We start from the raw sequence: 24299 nt of genomic DNA, 5'->3' as shown, positions 1-24299 counted from the left end.
ATTTTAATGGCTCAGTTTTGAACCTCCATTTTTCTTTTATGTTCACTTCCTAAGAGATATACATATTCTTCATGTGGCTTTAAATTGTTACTTTCTATCAGTTTTCCAACTCTTATTCATCTTTTTGCTAGATTCAAATCTTGGATTTGCAAAACTAAACTTGCATAAAATCCAACATTAAAAAAATATTATATTTATTCCCAAACTTGCATCCATTTCTGGCTTTTTCATTACTAGAATTAAAAATATGTATATCTTCATTACTTTTTACTTTATAGCTTTTACCTACAAATTATTCTGTGCCATTCATTCGTGCTTTGCAATGGCTTACAATTTATATAATCATCATCCTTTACAGGTATTTCTTCAGTTTTTCAGAATTTAGTCTATGTCCATCCTCCTCAAGTGACATTTATACCCTATCACTTACCTAATCTTGAACCCCTGAGTGCCTTCTGGTCCTTATTTAGATCAAATCAAGTATTTTTCTGTCTATCATTCTCATCTTTTTTTTTACTTGATCTACTGTTTATATGTGCTTATTTTTCCATACTCTCCAACATGACCTCTTGAACAGGGGATTCTCTTTACTAACTTTATAACACTTTTTGCTCATTCTTACCCTTTGGTTTCCTCTTATATCTTCATTCTGGTATTTTCCTCAATTTTTTTTCTTTTCCAAATTTATAATTATTAATTCTTTCAAGGTAGCGCAAATGTTTCTTCCCTTCAGATCTCCCCTTTATGTTCCTCCTCATAATGACCTAATCATGTGTTATAATCTGCATTTGGCTTTATCATATTTATTCTACTCTGTGGTTATTTATGTTAGTGGAACAATTCTTCTCTACCTTGTCTTACCCTGAGTATGACCTTGATCATGCAGTATGTGTTTGAAAAAGTTTTCTCGAAAAAAATGTTAATGTATTCATTCGCTCTTTTCTTACTTTAAAGGAGAATAAGCCACTCAGATACATGAATTTTCATTTAAATTTTCAAGTCCTATAAATCAAGTGAATGAATTTATATATTCACTATCTTTTATTCTATGATGACTAAAACCATCTCAGGCATAATTTTATCCATTTTATGTGATAATTTTATGTACAAACATGGAATGTTTAATTCTGAAATTTTGAATTAAAGTTTGCCCTCCACCATGACAAATATTTTGACAATCAGTACTATTTTTTAAAAAGTGACAGTAATTAAGTCCTTTCATTCTTGAGTAAATGCAATACTGTTATTAGTATGAAAAGGTAGATGAAGTTTTAGGAGCTTTGAAAATGGTCTAAGAGGTTAGCACTTAGAAAATCATCTGTTACTAAATTGTTTTAAAAGGAAAAGCCTTAAAGATGTTTTCCGAGTTTCAATAAAGCAAAAGGTACACTTATTTAAACAGTAGGGTCACCTTTCCATTCTTCAATGGTGTGTTCTCTTTCATCCAGCTGTTTGTCGTATATCTGGGGTGGGGGCTGCAGAATAAAAACAGACAATAAACCTTCCATAATAAACTAAAAATAACTAAACTCTTACAATGCACGAGAATATTTTGCTATTCATTGATTTTAGTGGTGATCAGAATCTCATATAAATTGTGGAGTAATTACAGTGGTACAGAAGTTAAAATTTCCCCACAAATTTATGAAGGATTCATTTATATGCCAAATAATCCAGCAGAATCCAAATCCTGAGAGCTCACTTCCCAAAACCTTCTGATTCAGAACTCAAGTGTAAGCAATTAATATTCAGTCTTTAAAAAGCAAACAAGACACTTGATTACAAGGACCCAGAGGCTATTTCCTCCATTCACTAGCCCTATAATAGAACCCTACTAAAACTATCCCAGACTGATAAGATTTTGTTCCATTTTAGATCCCTGTGAAAAAGACTCTTTAATACCTCTCAACAGATAGTAGTACTAGTTCCCAGTATAAAGAAATATTTAGATCTAATCAATTTTGTGTGTGTGTGAAGCATCATAAAACATCTTTATACATAGCTGTGTGCCCTATATTTAAATGGTTTAAGATACTTTCCCCCCTTAGGCAGAAGCAGCTGCCAGTTGCCTAGAGAGATGTGTCACCTTGAACCCCTGAGTGGCCCCTGAGTTAACCCTCTCTAGGAGAAATGATGTGACAGGACCTTTAGTCTAACATTGAATCAGCATTTCTCTTGCGATGAGAAATTTGGACTTGGAAAAGGAGAGATTTTCACAAATCCAGGTGCCTTCCAGGAAGGAAGGTCTCAGATAGATTCCCTGACCTCTTCCTCCCAATGTTTGGACCTAGGGAAATCTATCACGGTGACATAGAGTAGCTCCAACTCATCTCAAGTAACACGGAAAGAAAAAAATCTCTTGGAAAAATAGAGATGAGAGAGAAGGAGTTGAGGAGGCATATTGGCTAATAATGGCTTCAGGGCAAAGAAGAGCTGCAAAATGTCTGGTGTCATGAGACGGGGTCCCAGAATTCATGCTGTCCAACACTCCAACAGCAGCCATTTTTTGTAAGAAACTAACAGTTACTCAATAAAGTGACTCAGGTCTATCAGGACAGCATCCCTCAAAAATGGCTGTTGTAGGGTTTCCCTGGTGGCGCGGTGGTTGAGAATCTGCCTGCCGATGCAGGGGACACGGGTTCGAGCCCTGGTCTGGGAAGATCCCACATGCCACGGAGCGACTAGGCCCGTGAGCCACAACTACTGAGCCTGCGCGTCTGGAGCCTGTGCTCCGCAACGAGAGAGGCCGCGACAGTGAGAGGCCCGCGCACAGCGGTGAAGAGTGGCCCCCGCTCGCCGCAACTGGAGAAAGCCCTCGCACAGAAACGAAGACCCAACGCAGCCATAAATAAATAAATAAATAAAATTAAAAAAAAAAAAAAATGGCTGTTGTAGGAACACTTCGGACAATATCTTCAGAGACAGCTTCTGACTTCTGTGGGAGGTTCTTTGGCCTGGGAGCAGCACCCTAATACCACAATGGTTCTTCTTTACTGCATGCAGAATCTCTGGTAGCCTGAATCATAACAGACATGAATACTTATCCTAGCCCTAATATGCTGGGGCAGCCTCACATACTACAGAAGTAGTTGGACATGAAAATAAAAGACTTTGACATTCCTTTAAAACCTGTGATCGTTACTGGGACAGAAGGCTTTAAACCAGCTACTGGGATTCAGATGTGGCTGACTGAGTAGCCTTTACTGAAAGAGCTAAACAAAACAAGACCCCATCCCACCCCATGACACTAGTGAGGACACAGAAACACTGACTATATAAAGTTAAGGGCACTGGGATGATCGGGCACTGCCCCCGGGACCTGACTGAGGGAGGACCTTCTACCCCAAACTATAAAGAACTTCCCAATTATAGGAATATGATGATTTAATGAGTGAATGAGTAAAACGAAGTTATTTTGGAAAATCTGTGAAACTGTCATCTAAGTAAGCTAATGTAAAGCCAAACTCTGGTTATGTAAAGATGCTTCACCAAGTGGTAGGTTTTCTGCTTTGCCTCTTCCTGAGCTTGTATAAAGCTGTGGTGAGGTCCTCGTCTAAGTGGGCCTTGTCCAGGCCCCCCGCAGGCCAGTGTGCACAGTTCTCAGAGCTCACGCCCCACCCAGAGCTCTGTGCATTGTTGGCGCCTCTTCTAACAATAGACTCAGCTCAGGATCCTGTGGGGCTGACTTCTCCATGCAGTGGACTTTTCCATTCAAGTTTCAAAATTAAACATGGCTCAAGGGTATAGTTCCTGTCAAAGTTCGTAAATGTTATTTTCTCTTTGCAACAGAACTATTTGAGAGAGGTTTTCCTTGGAGCTTCAGCATACAGCTGTTGCTGATGTAGAAAGCACGAAGTAATAGACTCTAACCACAAGCTACAAAGAAAGAAAGCAAAGTACTGAGTCCAAGATTTCTCCTTTCAATAAACCAAGAGGACTGCTTTAAACACACTTGCATTATAGTTATGGTTGAAAGGGCTACATGTTCAGGGTTTGTTTGGGTTTTTTTTTTTTTTTTTTTTTTTTTAAGAGAGGATTCAATCACCTGCAGTGGAAGAGTACTTCACATAAAGATGTCTTCTACATAACAATATAAAATAGTAATTGACCAGTAATCCAAAGAGAGTAATGTCATATTCAAACACATATATATATGTGCTCAGACAGCAATTGTCAGCATGCAGTGGTCTATAACACTCTCTGCCCCTCCCTGCTAAAGAGAAGCTAGTGGTCTACTGCTCTGTTGTTCCTTTCCCCACTTTATTAAATAGGAAGGATTCTCTCTTGCTAGGTAACAGTCTAAATAAAAAAGAAATGAGGAGTGGGTATAATGAGAAGGGCCCCAGAGAGTATTTCAGGAGAGTTTAGTAGATTAGAACAATTTGAGATGTGAGAAAATTAAGGGTGAGAAGAAATTAAGGATAATTTATGGAGAGCTATTAGAGCTTATGATTTGCATGCTTTTGAATATTCTTCGAGACTAGAGATTCCCTTTCTACTATTTTGGAAGATTTGGGCTCTACTTCCCTGATTTAAATTCTTAGAGGAATTTATATGGATTGCGTAAACAATAATGGATTAGATGTGCTTTATATTGATGGCACTGTATATACATATACTATTTGCTTCAATTAAATAAGATAAACACATGGCCAAATACGAGTCACTATGAGTTAGTAAATATTAGAATTAATTAATTTATTTATTAAATTCATTCACTCAATTAAGGTTTGGGGCACCTAGTATATGCTAAGCTATATTAGAAGTTGAGATTTCAAAACTGAATAATGTGACTGCTGACCTCAAGGAGCTCACAATTTAGTGGGGTAAGACTTATGCAAAACAGATAATTAATATACAACATGATAAATAAAAGAAATATGTAGGTGGTATATGGGAGCAGAGTGAAGAAACTGTAACGAAACTGTAGCAAAACATTTTTCTTTTTGGAGTAGGTGACACCTGTACTAGTTCAGTGAGCAAAAGATGTCTTGGATATTGACAAGATAAAAAGGGAGAGAGAAAAAGATGACTCTAGGCCACAGAAGCTAGAGAACAGAATGGTGGTGGTGGTAGTAGTCGTGGTGGTGGTGAGGTTGGTGGTGGTAGTGGTGGGAGGTGTGCTTCTCTGCTCCAGTGCACGCACATGCAAAGAGAACTGGAAGCAGTTCTGTTATTATGAAATATAACTTATGTGGTCAGAAGTGACAAGAGATAAGAGCTGTGAATAGAGAAGTAGATGGGTCAGGGAAAGGCTGGATCAAGGATGGATTGGTTACCATGATTGGAATGAAGACTTCTTCCTAATGGGGGAGAAACCACTGAAGAATGCAATAGAATGGTATGGCCAAATTTACAGCCGGATTGAAGAAAAACACAAACTGAATTCAGAGAGAAGAGTCAGGGAGCTGCTGGATAATCTAGAAAAAAATTAAAAGGTCTGACTGGAGTAGGGAAGGTAAAAATGGGTAGAAAATATGGATTCAAGAATAGTTAATAAATATTAATAAATAAAATTGGTAGAATTTTGTTTTTGATTGAATGTGCATGATGGGAAAGAAGAATGACTCCCAGATTTCTAAGCTGAATAGCTGGACAATGGCAATACTAGTGGAGCCAACTAAAAATATAGAATGGAAAAAGGGTAATGAGCCTAAGTGCTATGTTGGCAGAGATGTCTATTTGATAATCAAATATGTGATCTGATGTTCACAGGAATGCTGTTGGCTAGAGATGTATAGATTTGAGACTATCAGCAAGAGGTATTTGCTGAAATCATGGCAGTGGATGAGGTCACCCATGGAGAGTACGCAGGTAGGAAGAGTATAGGGCCGAAGTGGACCCCTAACAGACACCAGAGTTTAAAGGCTGACCAGAGGAAGATAAGTCAAAGAGGGAGGATGAGGGGGAGGAGAAAGGAACATTTACAGAAATCATGGAGAATGAGAATATTACAATGTTATAGAAGAGATCAGAGAGTTTCAAAAAGAGGAACTGGAAGTTTCTTGGAAATGAAACAAATAAAGCTTTTGGCTTTCAAGGCACCAGAAAGGCATGAGAGAAAACATGCTTCTGAAATCCACAAAGGTTTCCAAACCTCAGAATTGCCACCACACCCAGAAAGATCCAGGTCGGCCCTTGGTGGGGGACATCAATATGAGCTAGCACCTAAAACACTGGAACAATATAGAAGACATATCTTCAGTGCTAACAAGGATATGGGATATGAATAAACAAATAAACAAAAAGGAACTGCAGAACAGATTGTGACACTGAAAAAAAAAAAAGGTACTTATATGCTCTTAGATCTGCTCTCCCAACTATCTCTGAGGGCTTGATAAATGAAGAACACTCTTCTCCAATTAAGGGAGGCCACTTTTTTTTAGAGAAGATACTATATGCTAGGCTCTTTATATATACCCTTATAATCCTCAGGTCAGGAAACTAAGATTCAAAGAAATTTTTAAAAAATATCTTGAAGTCACATAGCTAATTAATGATAGAAATTTGACTAAAAGTTTAATTGAATTTAAAGAATAATTCAGAGCAAATAGTAATTGAGTTGCATCTAAAGTAAGGGATAATGAAACAGTATCTAAACAATATTTAAATCAAAATCTTTATAAAACAAGAAATAGAAAAATAAGCAAATGGGGTGACTGTATGTCTAAATTTGCCCAAAACAGTCCCAGTTTGTACTTGCTGTCCTTGCAGTTATTAAGCCCTCAGCTCCTTCACTCTTATAAGTGTTGGGATGATAATTATGTGAGCATCCTATATGGCAATGTTGAAACATGCATATTAGGGATCTAAGTTATACGGCAATGGGAGGAGGGAGAACACAACTGAATTGCAGCATTTTTCTACCACTGGAGTCTCAACAATTGCAGCTGTATCCTTTCCTGCTCTAGGACATCATGTTAGCATTTACTTCCATTTTCTCCACTTTTAGGAATATAAAACTCAGATAAAAAATATGGCTCTTGCCAAAAAATACATAAAAGAGTACAGTTCTACATAAGAAAATTAGGTTTGAGGAATATGGATTTTTGGGGGCATTCTCTTGAGTTCTTACTGCTGGACTTGATTTCTTGACAAAAAGATCTTTTTAATCAGTATCTATTCAAATTCCCAATTGATTCTCCCAAGGTGGAAGTTGCTCTCTCTTGCAACTTCATTTTATATCATTTTATATCATATATTTAAGTGATACTTCTTCACTAAGTAAAATGTATGAATTTATTCTTTCCTTAATCTTCAAAGTAATCCTGTTTTCAACAGCATCATAGAATGTTAGTGGTGGAAGAGAGTTGACAGATTATCTAGTGCCACCCTTGTTCAATTTGCAAATGAGAATATGAAAACTCAGAGATCATAAGTGATTTGTCCATGGTCATAGAGTTAACTAGTAGCAGACTTGGGGATAAAATGTATGATTTCTTATAAGAAAAGATGGAATGAAGGAATTCTTAGGGTTAAAGACGTGCTAAACTGAATAATTCAACACTCACAAAAGATTTTCATTAACGACAAATTTGAGCCTACCACTCTGATTTCTGCTCCAATTTTCTGTCAGTCTACACATGTAGCTAGACTTGGCAATTATCACCCAAGCAGTCAACACATATTCTGAAATGCTTTTTGTTAAAATATCTTGGACAACATCAGGACCTCTACACATATGAAAGAGATGAGAACCAGATATGAAAAACCTAAATTGTACATAGTTGTTCCTTTTATTCATCTTTGAGCCCTGAATTAACATTTTTTCCATATCAGTCATGTTCTGACCATATGATAATCATCAAGTTGTTGCTGTTTGTTTTCTGCTTCTTTCATCCTAATTAAGCATACAATATGGTTTTGTTCTATTTTTTCTCTGTGTGTGTTTGCAGTCTTGTTGAAAATGCCAATGAAAGCTTTAAATAGCATTGTCTTTCTGTGTGTGCATTCTCTATTAATTCAGCAGCTGGATCAAAGAAAATGATATGTCCTATTGAAACACGCTTTGTTTTTTCTTATTAACCTTTGCAATTTGAGGATTGCCAAAAGATGCGTGATTCAACCAAAGCTTCAACCAAGAAGACTGAATTTTAGTACAAAGTTAAATCACAAAATCTGTTTAAGGAAACGTGCAAAATTCAATTTTAAATTTCCCTGACCCTACATATATAGAATAAGTTTTCCAAAAGTATTTAAAATTTCTGATGAATAGAACGTCTTAAAATTTTAACCTCCTGATTGGAAAATAAACATTTATATAGAATAATTTTTTATATAACACTAAATATGTTTGTTTGCCTCTTTCTTTCTTTCTTTGGCTAATGACACCATTTAGTACGTTCTATTTTTTTCTAAAACTTTATATTCTCTGTAGTACCAAGAACAGTTCATTATCCACAATGAGGTTCAATGTTCGCTTTACAGTCTTATCAACAATCTGCCAAGTTAATAAAAGTATAATAGCAGTACACACAATCATCAAAATAATTGACTAAAAATAGTTATTTTTCAGTGTTAACAATGTTTCTCTATTTTGTGACCTTACTATGCAGTAAACAATGACTTGGTTTCCAATCACCAAAAATTTAATTGCCTCTAAAAGTGGACAAAGAGAAACTTGTAATACACATCAGTTGATTTTTAAAAATTGCTTACACAGGTTTAAGGAAGTATGTCTGTGCTCTTGAATAGAAATTAAACTAATACTACAGATGAAGCAAATGCCCTTTAAAAGTATGATGAGTTGAAAGTACTCCACATTAAGGGGATAAAAGGTTAATAAAATCTATCTCTGGAAACTAATCTGATTAATTCTTCTTTTTTTTTAAAGCTATCTTGCATTGGGTTCCCAAAGAGGGCCCAAGAAGGGGATTCACGTACAGGTGATAATTCGAAGAAGTGCTCTAGGGGGCATCCTGTAAGGGAGGGAAGGAGAACAGACAGGGAAACACGAATGACACTACAATTAATGACCTTAACGAGAACTGTTTCGGTGCAGAAGTCAGACTGATCTGTGTGAAAGAGGAAGTGTGAGGTAAGAAATATGACTTATGACAACTTATGAGACTTAGGACTACTTATGAGACTGAGTAACACCACTGAGAAGTATTTTGCAGGGGGTGGTGAAGAATTGAGAAGCTTTGGCAATTTGGATTTGAAGGAGACTGAGGGAGGTGTGTAGAATGACTCCTAGGGATTTGGTTCAATCACCTGGGTGGAAAGTAATGCCATGGATTGAAAGGTGTGATGGGGAGGAGGAGGAGTCGTCGATTTTGGGTGACAGGGGATATGTCCAGTTCAAAATTCAACATGTTAATTTTGAGATAGCAATCTAAATGCGAGTTATTATTAGATTTATAGATCTGGAACTCAGGACAGCCATATGTAACAATGTATAGATTTGAAAGTCATTTGTAGTAATTAAGATTAAGGGTTGGGACTTCCCTGGTGGCGCAGTGGTTGGGAGTCTGCCTGCTAATGCAGGGGACGCGGGTTTGATCCCTGGTCTGGGAAGATCCCACATGCCACGGAGCAACTGGGCCCGTGAGCCACAACTGCTGAGCCTGCGCGTCTGGAGCCTGTGCTCTGCAACAAGAGAGGCCGCGATAGTGAGAGGCCCGCGCACCGCGATGAAGAGTGGCCCCCACTTGCCACAACTAGAGAAAGCCCTCGCACAGAAACGAAGACCGAACATAGCAATCAATCAATCAATCAATCAATCAATAAATCTTTAAAAAAAAAAAAAAAGATTAAGGATTGGTCAAAGATACCAAAAATTCCCATGGAAAAAAGAAAATAGGGCTATAGGAGAGGACTCCTGGGATCCCCATTTCTAAGGGAGGAGAAAACAACTCAGACAGCAATGGTGACTGGAGAACAGGAATGCTGTCAGCACAGTAATCAGTGGGGAATGTATCAGAAAGGAGGACATTTTCAGCCTATTCAAATGGCAAAGATGCACAAGATGCCAATATTCTTTGGACTTGGGCCTTAGGAGGGCACTGGTGATCTTAGAGAAAGCAATTTCAAGGCTTGAGAAATGAACTAGAGTAATTGTGAGTAAACAAAGTCTAATTCTTTACAGAAACCTGGCTATAAAGGTGGAAGGTACTTCCATTGCTAATAGTGTGGAAAAAAAAAAATACTGACTTTGATTCTTCTTTAAAATGAAGGCAGCTAGAGCATGTTTATTTGTATAATCACCAGTGGAAACCGAAAGATAGGACACACACAGGAAAAGAAGAGACCCACACGCAGAAAAGAAAGACCATATGTGAAAAACAACTGTATCCTGGGTTTTTCTGGACTTTGTGTAACTGACTCTATTACAGCTTTATCACTTTCATCCTCGACATCTTCAGCATCTTAGTACCATACATACAAAGTTGATTTTCATATATTATCTCACTTAGTCCATATAACAACCCTCCTCTTCTAGGCATATAACTGAAGTACAAAGAAATGAAACAACCTATCAGTAAGTGGCACAGACAGCATTTAAACCCAAATCTATCTGAATGTAAAATCCATGTTTTTTGCATTTTTCCACCCAACTATAGCTTACAATATAGTTCATGGTAATTTAACCTGTTGAAATAAATACATTTAAAAGTCTTCTTAACCAACCAAAGCAACAGAGAACAACAGGGAAAAAAGTCAATGCTGTCTCTAGCTGGAGGAACCCTCACAATGCTATTAATTAGTATTACGGATATAAATTTCAAAGTCCACTCAATAGAAGGGCCAGTGTGTGCACTGTATTGTGATGCTGCCACCTTGTGGTTGGAAAAAAGACAAATATTAAGTATGAGTTCATCATTTTAATCAAATCGCTCTCACCCATGGGTTCTCCACTTTGGTTGCAGGTTGAAATCATCTGGAAGTTTTAAAAATGCTGATGCCTGAATCCCACCCCAAGAGATTTTTATTTACTTGGCCTGGAGTGAGATCTGGGCATCAGGATATTTTAAAACTCCCCAGGTAATTCTAATGTGCAGCCAAGATTAAGACCTCTGTTCTCACTCCTATACAGTAATCAAAGCAAGTTTTGTCATTTGCCTAAGTATGCTTCATGTGTATAGATGAAAGAGAAAATATTCAAGAGAAAGTAAATGATTTCCTCTCAGTCTTCAATGATATCTACTTCTTGGGAGAAAAAAAAATGTTTTGTGAACAGAAATCATCATGTGCTATGGTTTTGAAGAACAGGAACAGAGAGATTTGTGGATTATAATCAAAGTGGACACCAGATTTGTATCTCTTAATCAGATTCAGCCTTTGTCAAAAGAGAGAGAGGAGAATTCTGAGTTTCTTGAATAAGTCACAGAACTCCTCACAGGAACAATCGAAAGAGCATGGAACTCAGAGTACCCTTGACTCTGATACTAGGAAGACAAGTGACCTTGGGCAAGTCACTTAATTTGCAATGAGTCTTAATTATCTGGAAAAAGTTTCATATGCTGCTTTATTCCAGAGGAAACTGATTTCAAATGTATAACAGGTAATTCAACACACCTCTCTTGAGAACTTGCAATGTGCAAAACATTGTACTATACTTTGTTACATTTGGAAAGCACCAATGTTGTTTGGAGACACCACAGCACTAAGTGACCAGAGGAAAATTTAAAAGCTAGTAATGCAAATTGTAATTATAATGTGAACTGAATGTAATTTAAAAACTTAATTTAATAATGTTCCAGTAGCTTAACAAGGAAGTTAAATTCAGTTTTCTCTACTTTTATCTTCTATTCTACAGCTTTCTCAGATATTAGGTCACAAATTTATTAGCTTTATACCATCAAAATCATATCTTGAAAATGGAAATTCTCTTTATTGTTCCTTGGAAGTTAAATTTTTCTATGGTTCTTTAATTGAAAAGGTTGAGTAATTGCACCATCAATCACCCAGTGTCCAAGTCATAAATCTTTTTTTATTCATTCATTTAACATATATTTATTAACCAACTACTATATGCTATGCAATCCTTGAATCCTACCACCCTACACCTTAAATCTAATCATTTATAAGTCATGTTGATTGCTAGCTTCTGAAAGTCTCTTAAATCTTTTGCTCATGTCTATTCTCAGGCCACCATCAGTTCTAACCTATGTTACTACAGATTTATCCCCCTGCCTCACATCTTCCTTTTCTCTACTCCAGTCTCACTTCGCATATAGAGTGATCTTTCAGAAGTTCAAATCAGATAATGCTGTTGTTCTGCTTGCTAGGTTTTTTTAATTTTTAATTGAAGTATAGTTGATTTACAATATGATATTAGTTTCAGGTGTACAACATAGTGATTCATAATTTTTATAGATTATACTTCATTTAGAGTTATTATAAAATATTGGCTATATTCCCTGTGCTGTACAATATACCTTTATATTATTTATGGTATATATAGTAGTTTTGAATGGCTTCCCTTCACCCTTAGGATAGAGTGCATGCTCCATCATATTTTCCTTCCTTACCTGGTCCCTGTTTGCCAGCCCCAATTTCTCCTTACCCTTCTCCATTGAGTCACCCCCAAAGATCTGCAGCTCTCCCAACCTTCTCTTGACTCTGAGATTTTTAGCCCTCTTTTTTTTTTTAATTTATTTATTTTACTTATTTATTTTTGGTTGTGTTGGGTCTTTGTTGTTGCACGTGGGCTTTCTCTAGTTGTGGTGAGCGGGGGCTACTCTTCGTTGTGGGCTTCTCATTGCAGTGGCTTCTCTTGCTGCAGAGCACGGGCTCTAGGCACCCGGGCTTCAGGAGTTGTGGCTCACAGGCTCTAGAGCGCAGGCTCAGTAGTTGCGGCGCACAGGCTTAGTTGCTCCGTGGCATGTGGGATCTCCTGGGCCAGGGTTCGAACCTGTGTCCCCTGCATTGGCAGGCGGATTCTTAACCACTGCACCACCAGGGAAGCACAACTCTGAGTTTTTTGCACAACCTTTCTTCTGCCTTTTTTTCTTCATTTGGATAATTCCTGCTGTATCCTTCATGTTTCTTTTTAGATATTAATCCGTCCAAGGAGCCTTCTCTAATTCACATTACTGAGTTGAGTTTTTTCTATGTGCTTCAATAAGCTTAAAATTTGGACTACTTATCACTCAACATTTACTGGTTTTACTTCTCACAAGATTGTGGGGACAAAGTCTTGAGGACAAAGATTGTATCTTCATTCACCAGAGCCTAACACTGTACATAGCATACAATTAATATTCAACAAGCCTTCTTTGAGAAGATAACGTCTGAGCAAAGACCTAAATGAAATAATGGAGAGAGCCATGTGGATTTATATCTTTATGATGTAAAAAAAAAAATCTGCTGTAAGTCTCTTCAGATTTCCCTGGAAATAAAACAAACAGACAAGGGATGCCACTATTTCTTATCAATACGTGTATAACTGGTAGTACACATCTGGACTACATTTAAATGTTCCGTTACATACCCAGTCCTTATATTTCACCAAATCATCTAAGTCAGATTCTGTGCCAAATACCAAAATTCTGTCTACATCTCATTCTCCACTATCAAACAACAACAAAATTTCACCATTTTTAGGAAACATAATCATCATGACTCAGGTAACCATTTTGGGTTGGAGGGAGACGGAAGGATCTTGATTCTTCCTTCGCCTCCAACTTCAAATATTGTGCAATAAATTTGGTAAAGATAGCGTTAGAGAACAAGTTGTTTTATTTGAATTACTTAAAGAATCAGCAATTAATGCTCTCTAAGACTGTTGTGAATTACTAGCCACCTCTTTTATATTATCTGTTACTGGCATTGAAACCAAATTCTCAACCAAACTATCAACCACTTATTTTATATTTTGCGGCAAAGTTGACTTGTGACCAATTAGTTTACCACAAAGATACCAAACAGAAGCACTCAGTAGGTAAAGCGGAATTTCTGCTCTCAAGGAACATTAGAGCAGTGGAGTCAGGGAGATAGACCTAAAAATGGATTATTTCAGCATAATATGTGATACGATGATGGCATGTGGAAGGTTCTAAAGAAAAAAAATGTTAACCTAAAACTCTGAGAAGTAACAGCTTTTATTGCAAGACTTTCCATGGCAAAAGGCCATATTAGCCTCAATCATACATTATAGGACAAGAATAAGCTATAAAGGAGCTAGGAAAACGTTCTGGGTGAAAAGTCAATACAGCTAACACAAATATTGTTGAGTCAGCCTGTTAAGGCCATGTGCCATTTGCACCTCTGCCCTACAGTCACAAAGCTGAAGCAAAAGGAGCAGGGGAATAAAAAGACCTTCAGCACTCCTATATCAGTCACATGACTCAATAACAATTCACCCTAGAGACTTTAACCAGAGGAGATCATACCCCTCTAGTTAATGTAAATGAGCAGAGTAGCTCCAGGATAAGAATCCACAATGAATAAAGAAACATAGTTACAGAATTAGAAACTCTACCAAGGAAAACTGATTTGCCTATTCTTTACTGTCATTATAGGAATACTATTGCATTTTAACATAAAATTTAGTATTTTTTCTATTCCAAAATATTTTATTTAAAAATATACACTTTTTTTAAATTTTTGAATTTTATTTTATTTATTTTTTTATACAGCAGGTTCTTATTAATCATCCATTTTATACATATTAGCGTATACATGTCAATCCCAATCTCCCAATTCATCACATACACACCCCCCACCACTTTCCCCCCTTGGTGTCCATACATTTGTTCTCCATCTGTGTCTCTATTTCTGCCCTGCCAACCGGTTCATCTGTACCATTTTTCTAGGCTCCACATATATGCGTTAATATACGATATTTGTTTTTCTCTTTCTGACTTACTTCACTCTGTATGACAGTCTCTAGATCCATCCACGTCTCTACAAATGACCCAATTTCCTTCCTTTTTACGGCTGAGTAATATTCCATTGTATATATGTACCACATCTTCTTTATCCATTTGTCTGTCGATGGGCATTTAGGTTGCTTCCATGTCCTGGCTATTGTAAATAGTGCTGCAATGAACATTGGGGTGCATGTGTCTTTTTGAATTATGGTTTTCTCTGGGTATATGCCCACTAGTGGGATTGCTGGGTCATATGGTAATTCTATTTTTAGTTTTTTAAGGAACCTCCATACTGTTCTCCATAGTGGCTGTATCAGTTTACATTCCCACCAACAGTGCAAGAGGGTTTGGCTCTTTGGGGTCTTTTGTGTCTCCATACAAATTTTAAGATTTTTTGTTCTAGTTCTGTAAAAAATTTGACAGGGATTGCATTGAATCTGTAGATTGCTTTGGGTAGTATAGTCATTTTCACAATGTTTATTCTTCCAATCCAAGAACATGGTATATCTCTCCATCTCTTGGTATCATCTTTAATTTCTTTCATCAGTGACTTATAGTTTTCTGCATACAGTTCTTTCATCTCCCTAGGTAGGTTTATTCCTAGGTATTTTATTCTTTTTGTTGCAGTGGTAAATGGGAGTGTTTCCTTAATTTCTCTTTCAGATTTTTCATCATTAGTGTAAAAATATACACTTTTTAAATTACGAATTTCTATTTTTTTTTCTCTCCTAGCACTGATCTTTCTGAAAATCTTAGAACATGACATCAAGATTTTGGATCAATGAAATTTTTCAATCAGGTATAAAGAACTCTGCTAATCTAGTAATTACTGCCCCTTCTACCTACCTAGATTCCATATGCTTGGCACATTATATAAGTATATGTTCATGTACCACTTTTATACACAAGATGTTAATCAGAAAAAAAAAGTAGCAAATATTATTGTAAATTCATTTCTATTCTAAATTTCATGATTACATAAATTATTAAAATACCCCCTTTGTAAAGAATAATAGAACTTTTTAAAGGATACTGTGACATAGTTCAATGAGCACTGGCTTAGAACCAAGGATTTTGGCTGTGGACAGTGTAAAAGTCATTTTAAAATTTTGTACAATAGGAATAACATTACCCCGAAGTAGTGGTAGGGGTTCTTTTGGCTGGGGTAGTGCAGAATAGGAACATGGATGAGAAGGTTAAATAAAATAGTCAATACAAAGGTGATTAAAACATTTCCTTAATTCAGTTAATTCTTTTGAAAACCTGCAGTGAGCTAGGAACAAGTAGTTACACAGATGATGCAAATGAATGAGACGAAACCCTTGTCCTCAAGTTGTTCTTAGAGCAATAATTTCTAAGGTATCTGTGGTTGGGACAGAGTGCTGAGGGGGTGAGGCAGTGATTGGATAAGGAACAGAATCACCTGAGGATGAAAGGTTATTTCTAATTAATAATTTGCTCACAGGATTCTAACATATCCCACACATCCCATTAAGAATCATCTCTTATGAAACAGACTTGCAGACTTCAAAAACAAAATTATGGTTACCAAAGGGGAAAAGTGGGGGGAGGGATAGATTAGGAGTTTGGGATTAACATATACTCACTACTATATGTAAAATAGATAATCAATGAGGATCTAATGCACAGCACAGGGAACTCTACTCAATATTCTGTAATAACCTATATGGGAAAAGAATCTGAAAAAGAATGGATATATGTATATGTATAACTGAATCACTTTGTTGTACACCTGAAACTAACACAACATTGTAAATCAACTATAATATAAAATGAAAATTAAATTAAAAAAAAAAGAGAATCTCATGTCATATAGATTACAACTATTAGGTCGAAACTATTTCAATTATACTCACAAACTAAAAAGTCCCTCCTTAGTAACATGATGTGTTTTTAAAGTTTATTTGAGCATTTTCACATATAATATCCTATCTCTTAAAACCCTGTTAGATAGGGCATTTCATAGATGAAGATTACTTGTGACAATTATACCACCAAAAAATCTTGGAATCTGTCATTCTTTTTTTCACCTCCACTGCCATTGAAATTCATTTTATCATCTTTTATCTCAACTACTTCACCAGCTTCTTAACTGGTCTTTCTTCTAATAGTCATCACCTCAACCAGTCAGAAAGAATGGTCTACCTAAAACAGACATCTCTGATTAATATTCCTACAGTCACTTCTTCTGTGCTTCCTGACCTGGTCTCTTCCTTGGTCATGTTGAATTACCTCACACAGTTCTCATATTAACTGCAAGAAGATGTCTCTTCTTTCCTGGCCTTTGAACACGTTGCGTCCTTTGTTCAGAAGATCCTACTCTGCAACCCCCATTTCAATTGGCTAACTCTTACCCATCCTTTTCATCCTATTTAAGACTTTTCTCCCTCCTGAAAGTCTCATTTGTCTACTAAAAGATGGGCAATGCATTATTCTTTTGGCATCTGTAGCACCTTGTGCCTCCTTTTCATAGAATTTACCAGAGTGGTTAAAACTTCTCATTTACTTGTCTATCAAACTTACTATATTATAAGCAACTAAATAATAGGAACTAGGTCTTTTTATTATTATAATTAATGAATCCTCAATGGCCATATGTAATTGAAGCTCAATAAAAATTTAGGGAATGAAAGAAGTGAACCCATCCAAGGTAGGATGAGGCCTTGAGTCCCTGTCTAATTGTGGATCCTGAGTGGTTTCCACTGTGCTCTACTGTACCTCTATGTGACTATTTTGGTCTCCACACTCCGTAGCTCTTTGTCTTCTCCCATTGCCTAGAACCCCTTGGTCTGAGGAAGCTAGCGTGTTTGTCACAATATTATAAATTAACTCATTGCAAGTCAAAATTTTGCTTTGTTGCTAAGCCTTCTATTCATGGGGGAGCTACTCATTACTTAAGAACTTCTCTGTGAGTGTATGTGTAAGAATTCTGGCTGGGAATAAACTTTTCTTTGTGATTAAATAGGATTCACAAGGCAATGGAACAGGGAACGTGAGCAAGCCTACTTCAGAAAAAGAAGTGGTGACAGATTGCTGTACCATGATGACAGCATTCTGGTGTATATGTCATGAAACGAAGTCACCAAAAATGCTTTCTGCTGGACTTAGTCCAAAATAACAAACATCTTAGATAAGAAATTTTCATAAAAAGTGCCTGAAGCATAGCTATTTTATCCTTCTCTTCTTTCAGAGGAACATGAAAAGAATTCAGTTTTCAAAAAGCACATAAAGATGGAAATCAGATCCTCCCTGGAATTAGAAACTGGGGGGAATTTCTTTTGGTTATCAATCAAAAGCATTTTTCATAAGCAACAAATTCCATTCTTTCCCAAGATATTGTGGACCAATATTCCACAAATGACCCTGTGAGTCCCAAATTAAACCTGTAGCAAGTTATAGAAGTGGTTTTTATCATTCTTACGACTGTCTTGCCATTCGAAAGAGACATAATAATTTTATTACAGCATATACTCTGTGAAAGACCATAAACTTTTAATAGACTTATAAAAAGGGAATGTAACCTTTTCAATATTCTGTCTCATCGTTGCATGAATCCATTCTGCCCTCTCCTCACACATAATGGATGCCCCAGGGCCTAAGCAGTGGTTCCACACTTGGGAAGAAAATGTTCACATCCAGCCTTTTCCCTGAATCTGAAGGTTACCATGATTTCTCACTCAAGAATGCTTCCTGGTTTCTCTTTTTTCTGATTCTGCAGCTCCTTAAATGTCCAGTCCATAGATTTTTGATCTTAGGACAGTTCTGATGACATGCTGATTTCATCTCTATAGTTTTAATTTAAAAGTCAAAATAAACATCTTTCAGGTTTAATAACTGTTTGTTTTCACATGACCACACATTCATTTTGAGCATCATTAAGGATTGTAATTTCTTATTATTTCCCTTCTATCCTAGAATGTGAAATTTCTCAATTTACCTCCTAACCTTGACAGCATAACCAGCTCTAAGTATGACTTCTGAAACAAGACGGTTGATTAACTTGACTCTATGATCCCCCCCTGCATAGCGAAGAAATTAGGCCTTTTTATGTGTTTTTGCTGTTCATTTGTTTGTTTCACTTTTATGTTGCAATAAACAACAGATAAAGAAACAAAAATCTTTGGAGACAAATATGGCAGAGAAAAATGGGTAGTGCAAAGGAAGTAAGTCCTTAACTAGGAGAAACAAAATGGAAGCAAGATTTGAGGAAAGTTGGACCCGTCATTCTCATGAAGTCTGATCTTCATGCAAAACAATGCCATCATAAAGCTATAAAGCCGCCTGCCAACTGAAGCCTTGAAAGTTTCATAGCACAAGAAAAGAGCTAGCTACTTGAAAAGTAGACACTGATATTAATTTCTGTTTCTTGAAGAAATGCCATTTTAACTTGCCTTGAATCACAGAAATCTTTTTCATACTTTCAATAAATTTTTTAAATTGTAATGAAAATTGGAAGCATAGTGCTTGATATTTACCTGTCCCTTCTCCTTATATCCCCTACCTAAAAAAAGGAGAACCTTTATAAATGAAAGGGTCTTTCTATACAAGCAAAAAATTACCTCAAGGAAATAACCTGAGATTTTCTAAGAAGTGCATAAAGTCTTTTGGTTATGTCTATGACTGATAGCCAACTCTAACAGTCAATTACACATATTTTTGTAGCTCCCTCATCCAAAACTTTCTGTATCAGACTAGTGTTTTTTAAAATATTAAGAATTAAATTTGGAGGTAAAAGCTCTAAAAATCTCATAAAGCCCATAAACTATATCCCTAGGAAGATATACACACATAATTATGGGCATATAATTTCAGTATGTTTTTCACTAGCCCTCAGAGTCTCATCCAAGGAACCTCTAGGGTAAATGAATGACAGAATAAGAAAGATTAGTGCTAGATCATGAGCTCAGCAGGGTAGGGAAGTGTTTCCCTCATTTGTGCATCTTTAACTCTGGAACATGCTCAACATAGCACACGAAAAAAATAAGAATTTGTTATGTTGAACTGTGCATGATGGGCATGTGTGTATTGGGGGATTTTTTAAAAAGGAGAATGTACTTTTTAAAAGTTCATCACACAGTTAAACCTCACTGAATCTGGTAAAGATGGGACAGAAAAACATTTTAAGTAGCAAACCAGAGCAGATTTAGAAACTTGAACAGGGCTACCCACCAAATAAGCATTACTGCTGGGAATAGAACAGAGGTGGCCTTTAAATTACAAAGTTTATATATAATAACATATGGGCCTTGCAGAAAATATCACCACCTCTGCAGAGCAGTATCAGTTTCTTTATCAATAAAGGTTCTATATTGAAAACACTCATAATGATACAAGGGTAGGCAGGAATGCCTTAGAGCTACGCTTGAACTTATATACACAGTACTTTAGAGGAGATTCTTTTAAGACAGACAAAAAATGTGGAGAGGGAACAGTCTAGTTTGATTATTTTAGCAACATTGCAGGTAGACAAACAAGGCAGGAATGCAAATTACCAAGTAAATTATGTTTCCTAGAGATTAGCCATTTTTATGACTTCTACTTATCTCAAGGCAAAGCTGTCCAACAGAGATTCTCTCTTCTGACCGACCTTTCTTTTCTCCTCTTTAGTCTTCCTCTTACTATAAAATTTGGTAAATTTTCATTGACAGAAAACCTTACAAGTTCCGATATTGACTTCTTTGCTTATCTCTTAGGAGCGGCTCTGAAAGGGGAAAGCATTACTTGTTTTCTTTTTTTTTCTCTCACAGTTTGTGGATTATACTACTTTGTGTACTACTTTAGACAGATGCCACAATGAGTAATCTCTTTCTTTCCAGGATGAAAATATTAAGAAAATAAAACACGCTCTCACAAATACCTACTCCCTTGAGTTAAGCGGGTGGATCTCACAATAACTAGAAGTCATCTAGGAAAAAAGAAAAAAAATCATAGATTTGGGAGAAACTGACAGGACATCATAACTCCAGCTTTCAGAGATAACCAGCTGTGGAATGTTCTAAAAAAACAATTTCTGTTCCCTTCCCACGTTTTTAAAAGAATTCTCCTTCAGTGCTCTATTCAAGAGATTAACAATATTCACTGCCTAAAGGGCTCAAGGTAATATATGAAAAGAAAAACCTGGTCATAGGCTCTACCAGTCAACAAAACAGGTATCTCCTGAGAATGAACTATTCAACTACTCCAGTTTTGACACTTGAGAACCATAGGTGTTCTGTGAATTCTGAATATCCCAATGATTTGAAATCAAGGAGGTTTTTCTTCAGTAGAACAATTTGCTATAATTAGAGACAAATGAATTAATGTTTGAGCAAAGTATATGTTCTTCTTGTAAGTCATGTAGGGAGAGGGGCCACTGAAAGCAGGTGGCTAAATCTATCTACAACAAACATTTTGACAAGCTCCCACCAACATGGCATCAAAACAATCCCAATGTGATTCAGAAGATATTTTCACTTTAACAGTTGAGGTACTGGGCATATGAACTGTATTGTAAGTTATATTTTTCTCTAGAAGGCAGTTAGTAAACTGCTCACATTTTGCTGCTGAAAAGGATACATCAGTACAAACAGATGGAAATTTAGAATTCCACAAACGGCAGATATTAGGCATTAGAGACATCAAGTTAACTTTAAGCAAGCAAATGAGAATCAAAAAACACAAATTTCTCTTTCTATAATTAAACACATAACTGGAGTGCACCAAATTCGTATCCATTGTAGCTCACATTTCTTTCTACTTATTTCTAAATTTATATACATCCTGAGTATAATAAATCTACTTAAAGTTCAACTCCTCAATAAAAGGGTCTTCTGTGACAGATAGATGGCACTAAACTATTTCTCAAATTAAGCCTGCCAGGGAGTCTCACTAGCTTTTTCTCAGCATGATGCATGCTGCAATAATAAGAAATCATAAGACTCAAAGAGGTAGTCCGTGTGTCAGGACAGATGGAGAGAACAGCTGAGAGAGGGATTCAGCCAATTTATTAACTCTCTGTGAGTAGAATAAATCATATTTGAAAGAATTCAGAAGAACACTTAGTCTGAAAAAGGAATTTAAATGATGGCAATTTTAGAATGGAGAGAGTAGAATAATAATGTTTCACCTTAAAACATCACTCAGTAACCTCTTAGTCTTTCCAACCCCTAACAGCAAAAGGTCACCAGTGACCAGCACCCCAATTATAGACCAGGCTAGTGATGAACACTTGGGAAACATTTAGACTGATTGTCAAATTTAAAACACTTAATGAATACTATAACATACTGTGGAAATGAAATCCATGATATTAAATATTTGAGGTACCATTGTTAATTATTCTTTTCCTTGCTCTGAAATGGGATAGCTTGTCCTATTTGTGAAAATATTTAAGAGAACTTACTTATAATTTTTGATACTCTTAAAATGCTGGACATAATCTGAGAAATCTTTTTTGAGAATAATTTCCTTTATACAAGCTCTGTATAGGACTTTCGGGAAAACTCAATTTATGTGCTTTATCACATATAGTGATATATCTAGTTGTAAATATGAAAAGAAAAAACGCTTTATAAGTTTTCCAAATTTTAATCCAAGGGAAAAAGGCATGATTGAAATGATCTAAAGAAAAGTAAATGGAGTTTTTTTTTTTCTTACTAAAAGTGAGTGTACTTAACATCAAGAAGCATCTTATTACTAGTACCGAACTAGTAATATGATCCCTAGTAAAATCCCAAGTCATACTCAGAGACATAGCACCATGCAGTCTTTTTGGCTTTAATGAAAAGCAATGGAGGCTTTTTACCCATGAAATGTTAAGAGAAACTAGTTTTCTTATTATTTTGGTGAGATAGACTTTTTCTTCCCCAATAAAACTTTTAGATTACTCCAAATAAATTCTTAAATAAAAATTCTTAAATAATTCTTAAATGTTGCAGGTTATGTTTTTTTAAATATTTAAAAGGTCTTTTTTTTACAGTTTGAGAATTTCTATTAAATTTTATATAATAAACTTCATTTCCAAACTGGATCCTTCTCAGGCTCACTAAAGGCAAACAAAAATAACATCTATTAGCCCTTTAAGCATGTGTCTATATCCCCTGGGGGAAATCAGGAAACAAAAACAGAAGTTTCTGAATTTCAGATTGATTACTTATTCAGAAGCTATCTTGAGGACATGGCCTAACCTTTTGATATTACTCACCAAAGGGAAATGTCAATTACAAAGACTTTAATCCCCTTTCCTCTCAATGGGAGATATATAGCCTATACAGAGAGTTGTTTTCTTTTATAACTCATTTAAATCATTTCTTCTAGATGCTTCATGTTTAATGGTGTTAGATTCACTGACTTAATAAAGAGATTATAAAATATTTGAAGCAAGCACATATACCTTTTATTCAGTGGTTTATCACCAAAACATAAAACTACTGAGGGACTGATTGAGCATTAGATGCATCAAGTTCATATTCATGGCGGCTCATATTTTTTCTCATTCCTAAATTTATATTCATTCTGAGTATAGCAGAATGTACTTAATACATTTATAATTGAATATATTTATAAGCCTATTCTTTACCACATTGTTTTAGGAACTTATGGATTTAAGAGAATTCAGTAGAAGATAATTGGTTAAACCATAGTTAGTGAAGATAAAGATAATACAAACAATAACTCACTCATGAAGTAGATAACAGAGCAAGTTAACACATGATAATCATAATCAAATAATATTAGCTTTCACTATTAAAAAATATATTCAGGAGAATTAGAAGTAGAAAATGAGAATAATTTCCCACCATCACCCTCAATCACTTGAATTTGTTTGAAGGCCCCAGATAGTCAATACTTATAGATGAATCTTTAAACTACATATGAAGTCTTAGTATGCCAACTTCAGGATTCTTTGATTATTCAATAATAATCTATGCATTTCAGTTACTAAAACGTGGTCAGGACAATGATTTATATTCAAAGCTGACTAGTTTTTTAAAATATCATAGCTAGAGATAGATTATCATAATTTGTTAAATATAATTCAAAGCTATTGATGCAATCTGGTTAAGGATTAGGAAACACTCATTGCAATTTAGTTATAACTGATTAACGTTAAGAGGGACAATTATTACAGATTCTTCTTACGTTCAGAATCCTATATACTAAACAGGTTAAATTGTCAAGTAAGATAGATAACCACATTTGGAGGAATTCATGTCCAGAGATAATAAGTTATAAAATTCCCAATCAATAAAAATTTCCACTGGCTATTAACTGAATAAATATATTCAAGAGAATTAGAAGATCAGTAAAAGCAGGAATCTTGTTTTTTTTTTTAAATTCACTGCTGAATCACCAGCACCTAGGTCAGTGTGTGACACACAGTTTGGGTGTAATAAATATTTACAGAGTGAAAAATATCAAACTGTTAATAAATAATCGAAACATATGTGACTAGCTCTGTAGGAGCTGGATAAAGGAAAAGGG

The 24299-nt window shown here is 35.8% G+C and overlaps 1 protein-coding gene across 5 annotated transcripts in view; it reads right to left on the bottom strand.

Annotated features, from left to right (window-relative positions):
* The window catches only part of MAPK10 (mitogen-activated protein kinase 10), a 356081-nt gene that overhangs the window by 12806 nt on the left and 318976 nt on the right, over positions 1 to 24299 (bottom strand). For all 5 annotated transcript variants that reach the window (XM_082391154.1, XM_082391155.1, XM_082391156.1 and 2 more), the window contains one exon: positions 1412 to 1475. In XM_082391154.1, the coding sequence (XP_082247280.1) occupies positions 1412 to 1475 (64 nt within the window). The remainder of the gene's footprint in view (positions 1 to 1411; positions 1476 to 24299) is intronic.

Source organism: Balaenoptera borealis (assembly GCF_965194805.1).
Source record: "Balaenoptera borealis genome assembly, chromosome: 4".
In the NCBI taxonomy this organism is placed as follows: Eukaryota; Metazoa; Chordata; class Mammalia; order Artiodactyla; family Balaenopteridae; genus Balaenoptera; species Balaenoptera borealis.
The sequence above is the reverse complement of the archived record's forward strand: the minus strand, read 5'-3'. Positions and strand labels throughout refer to the sequence as shown.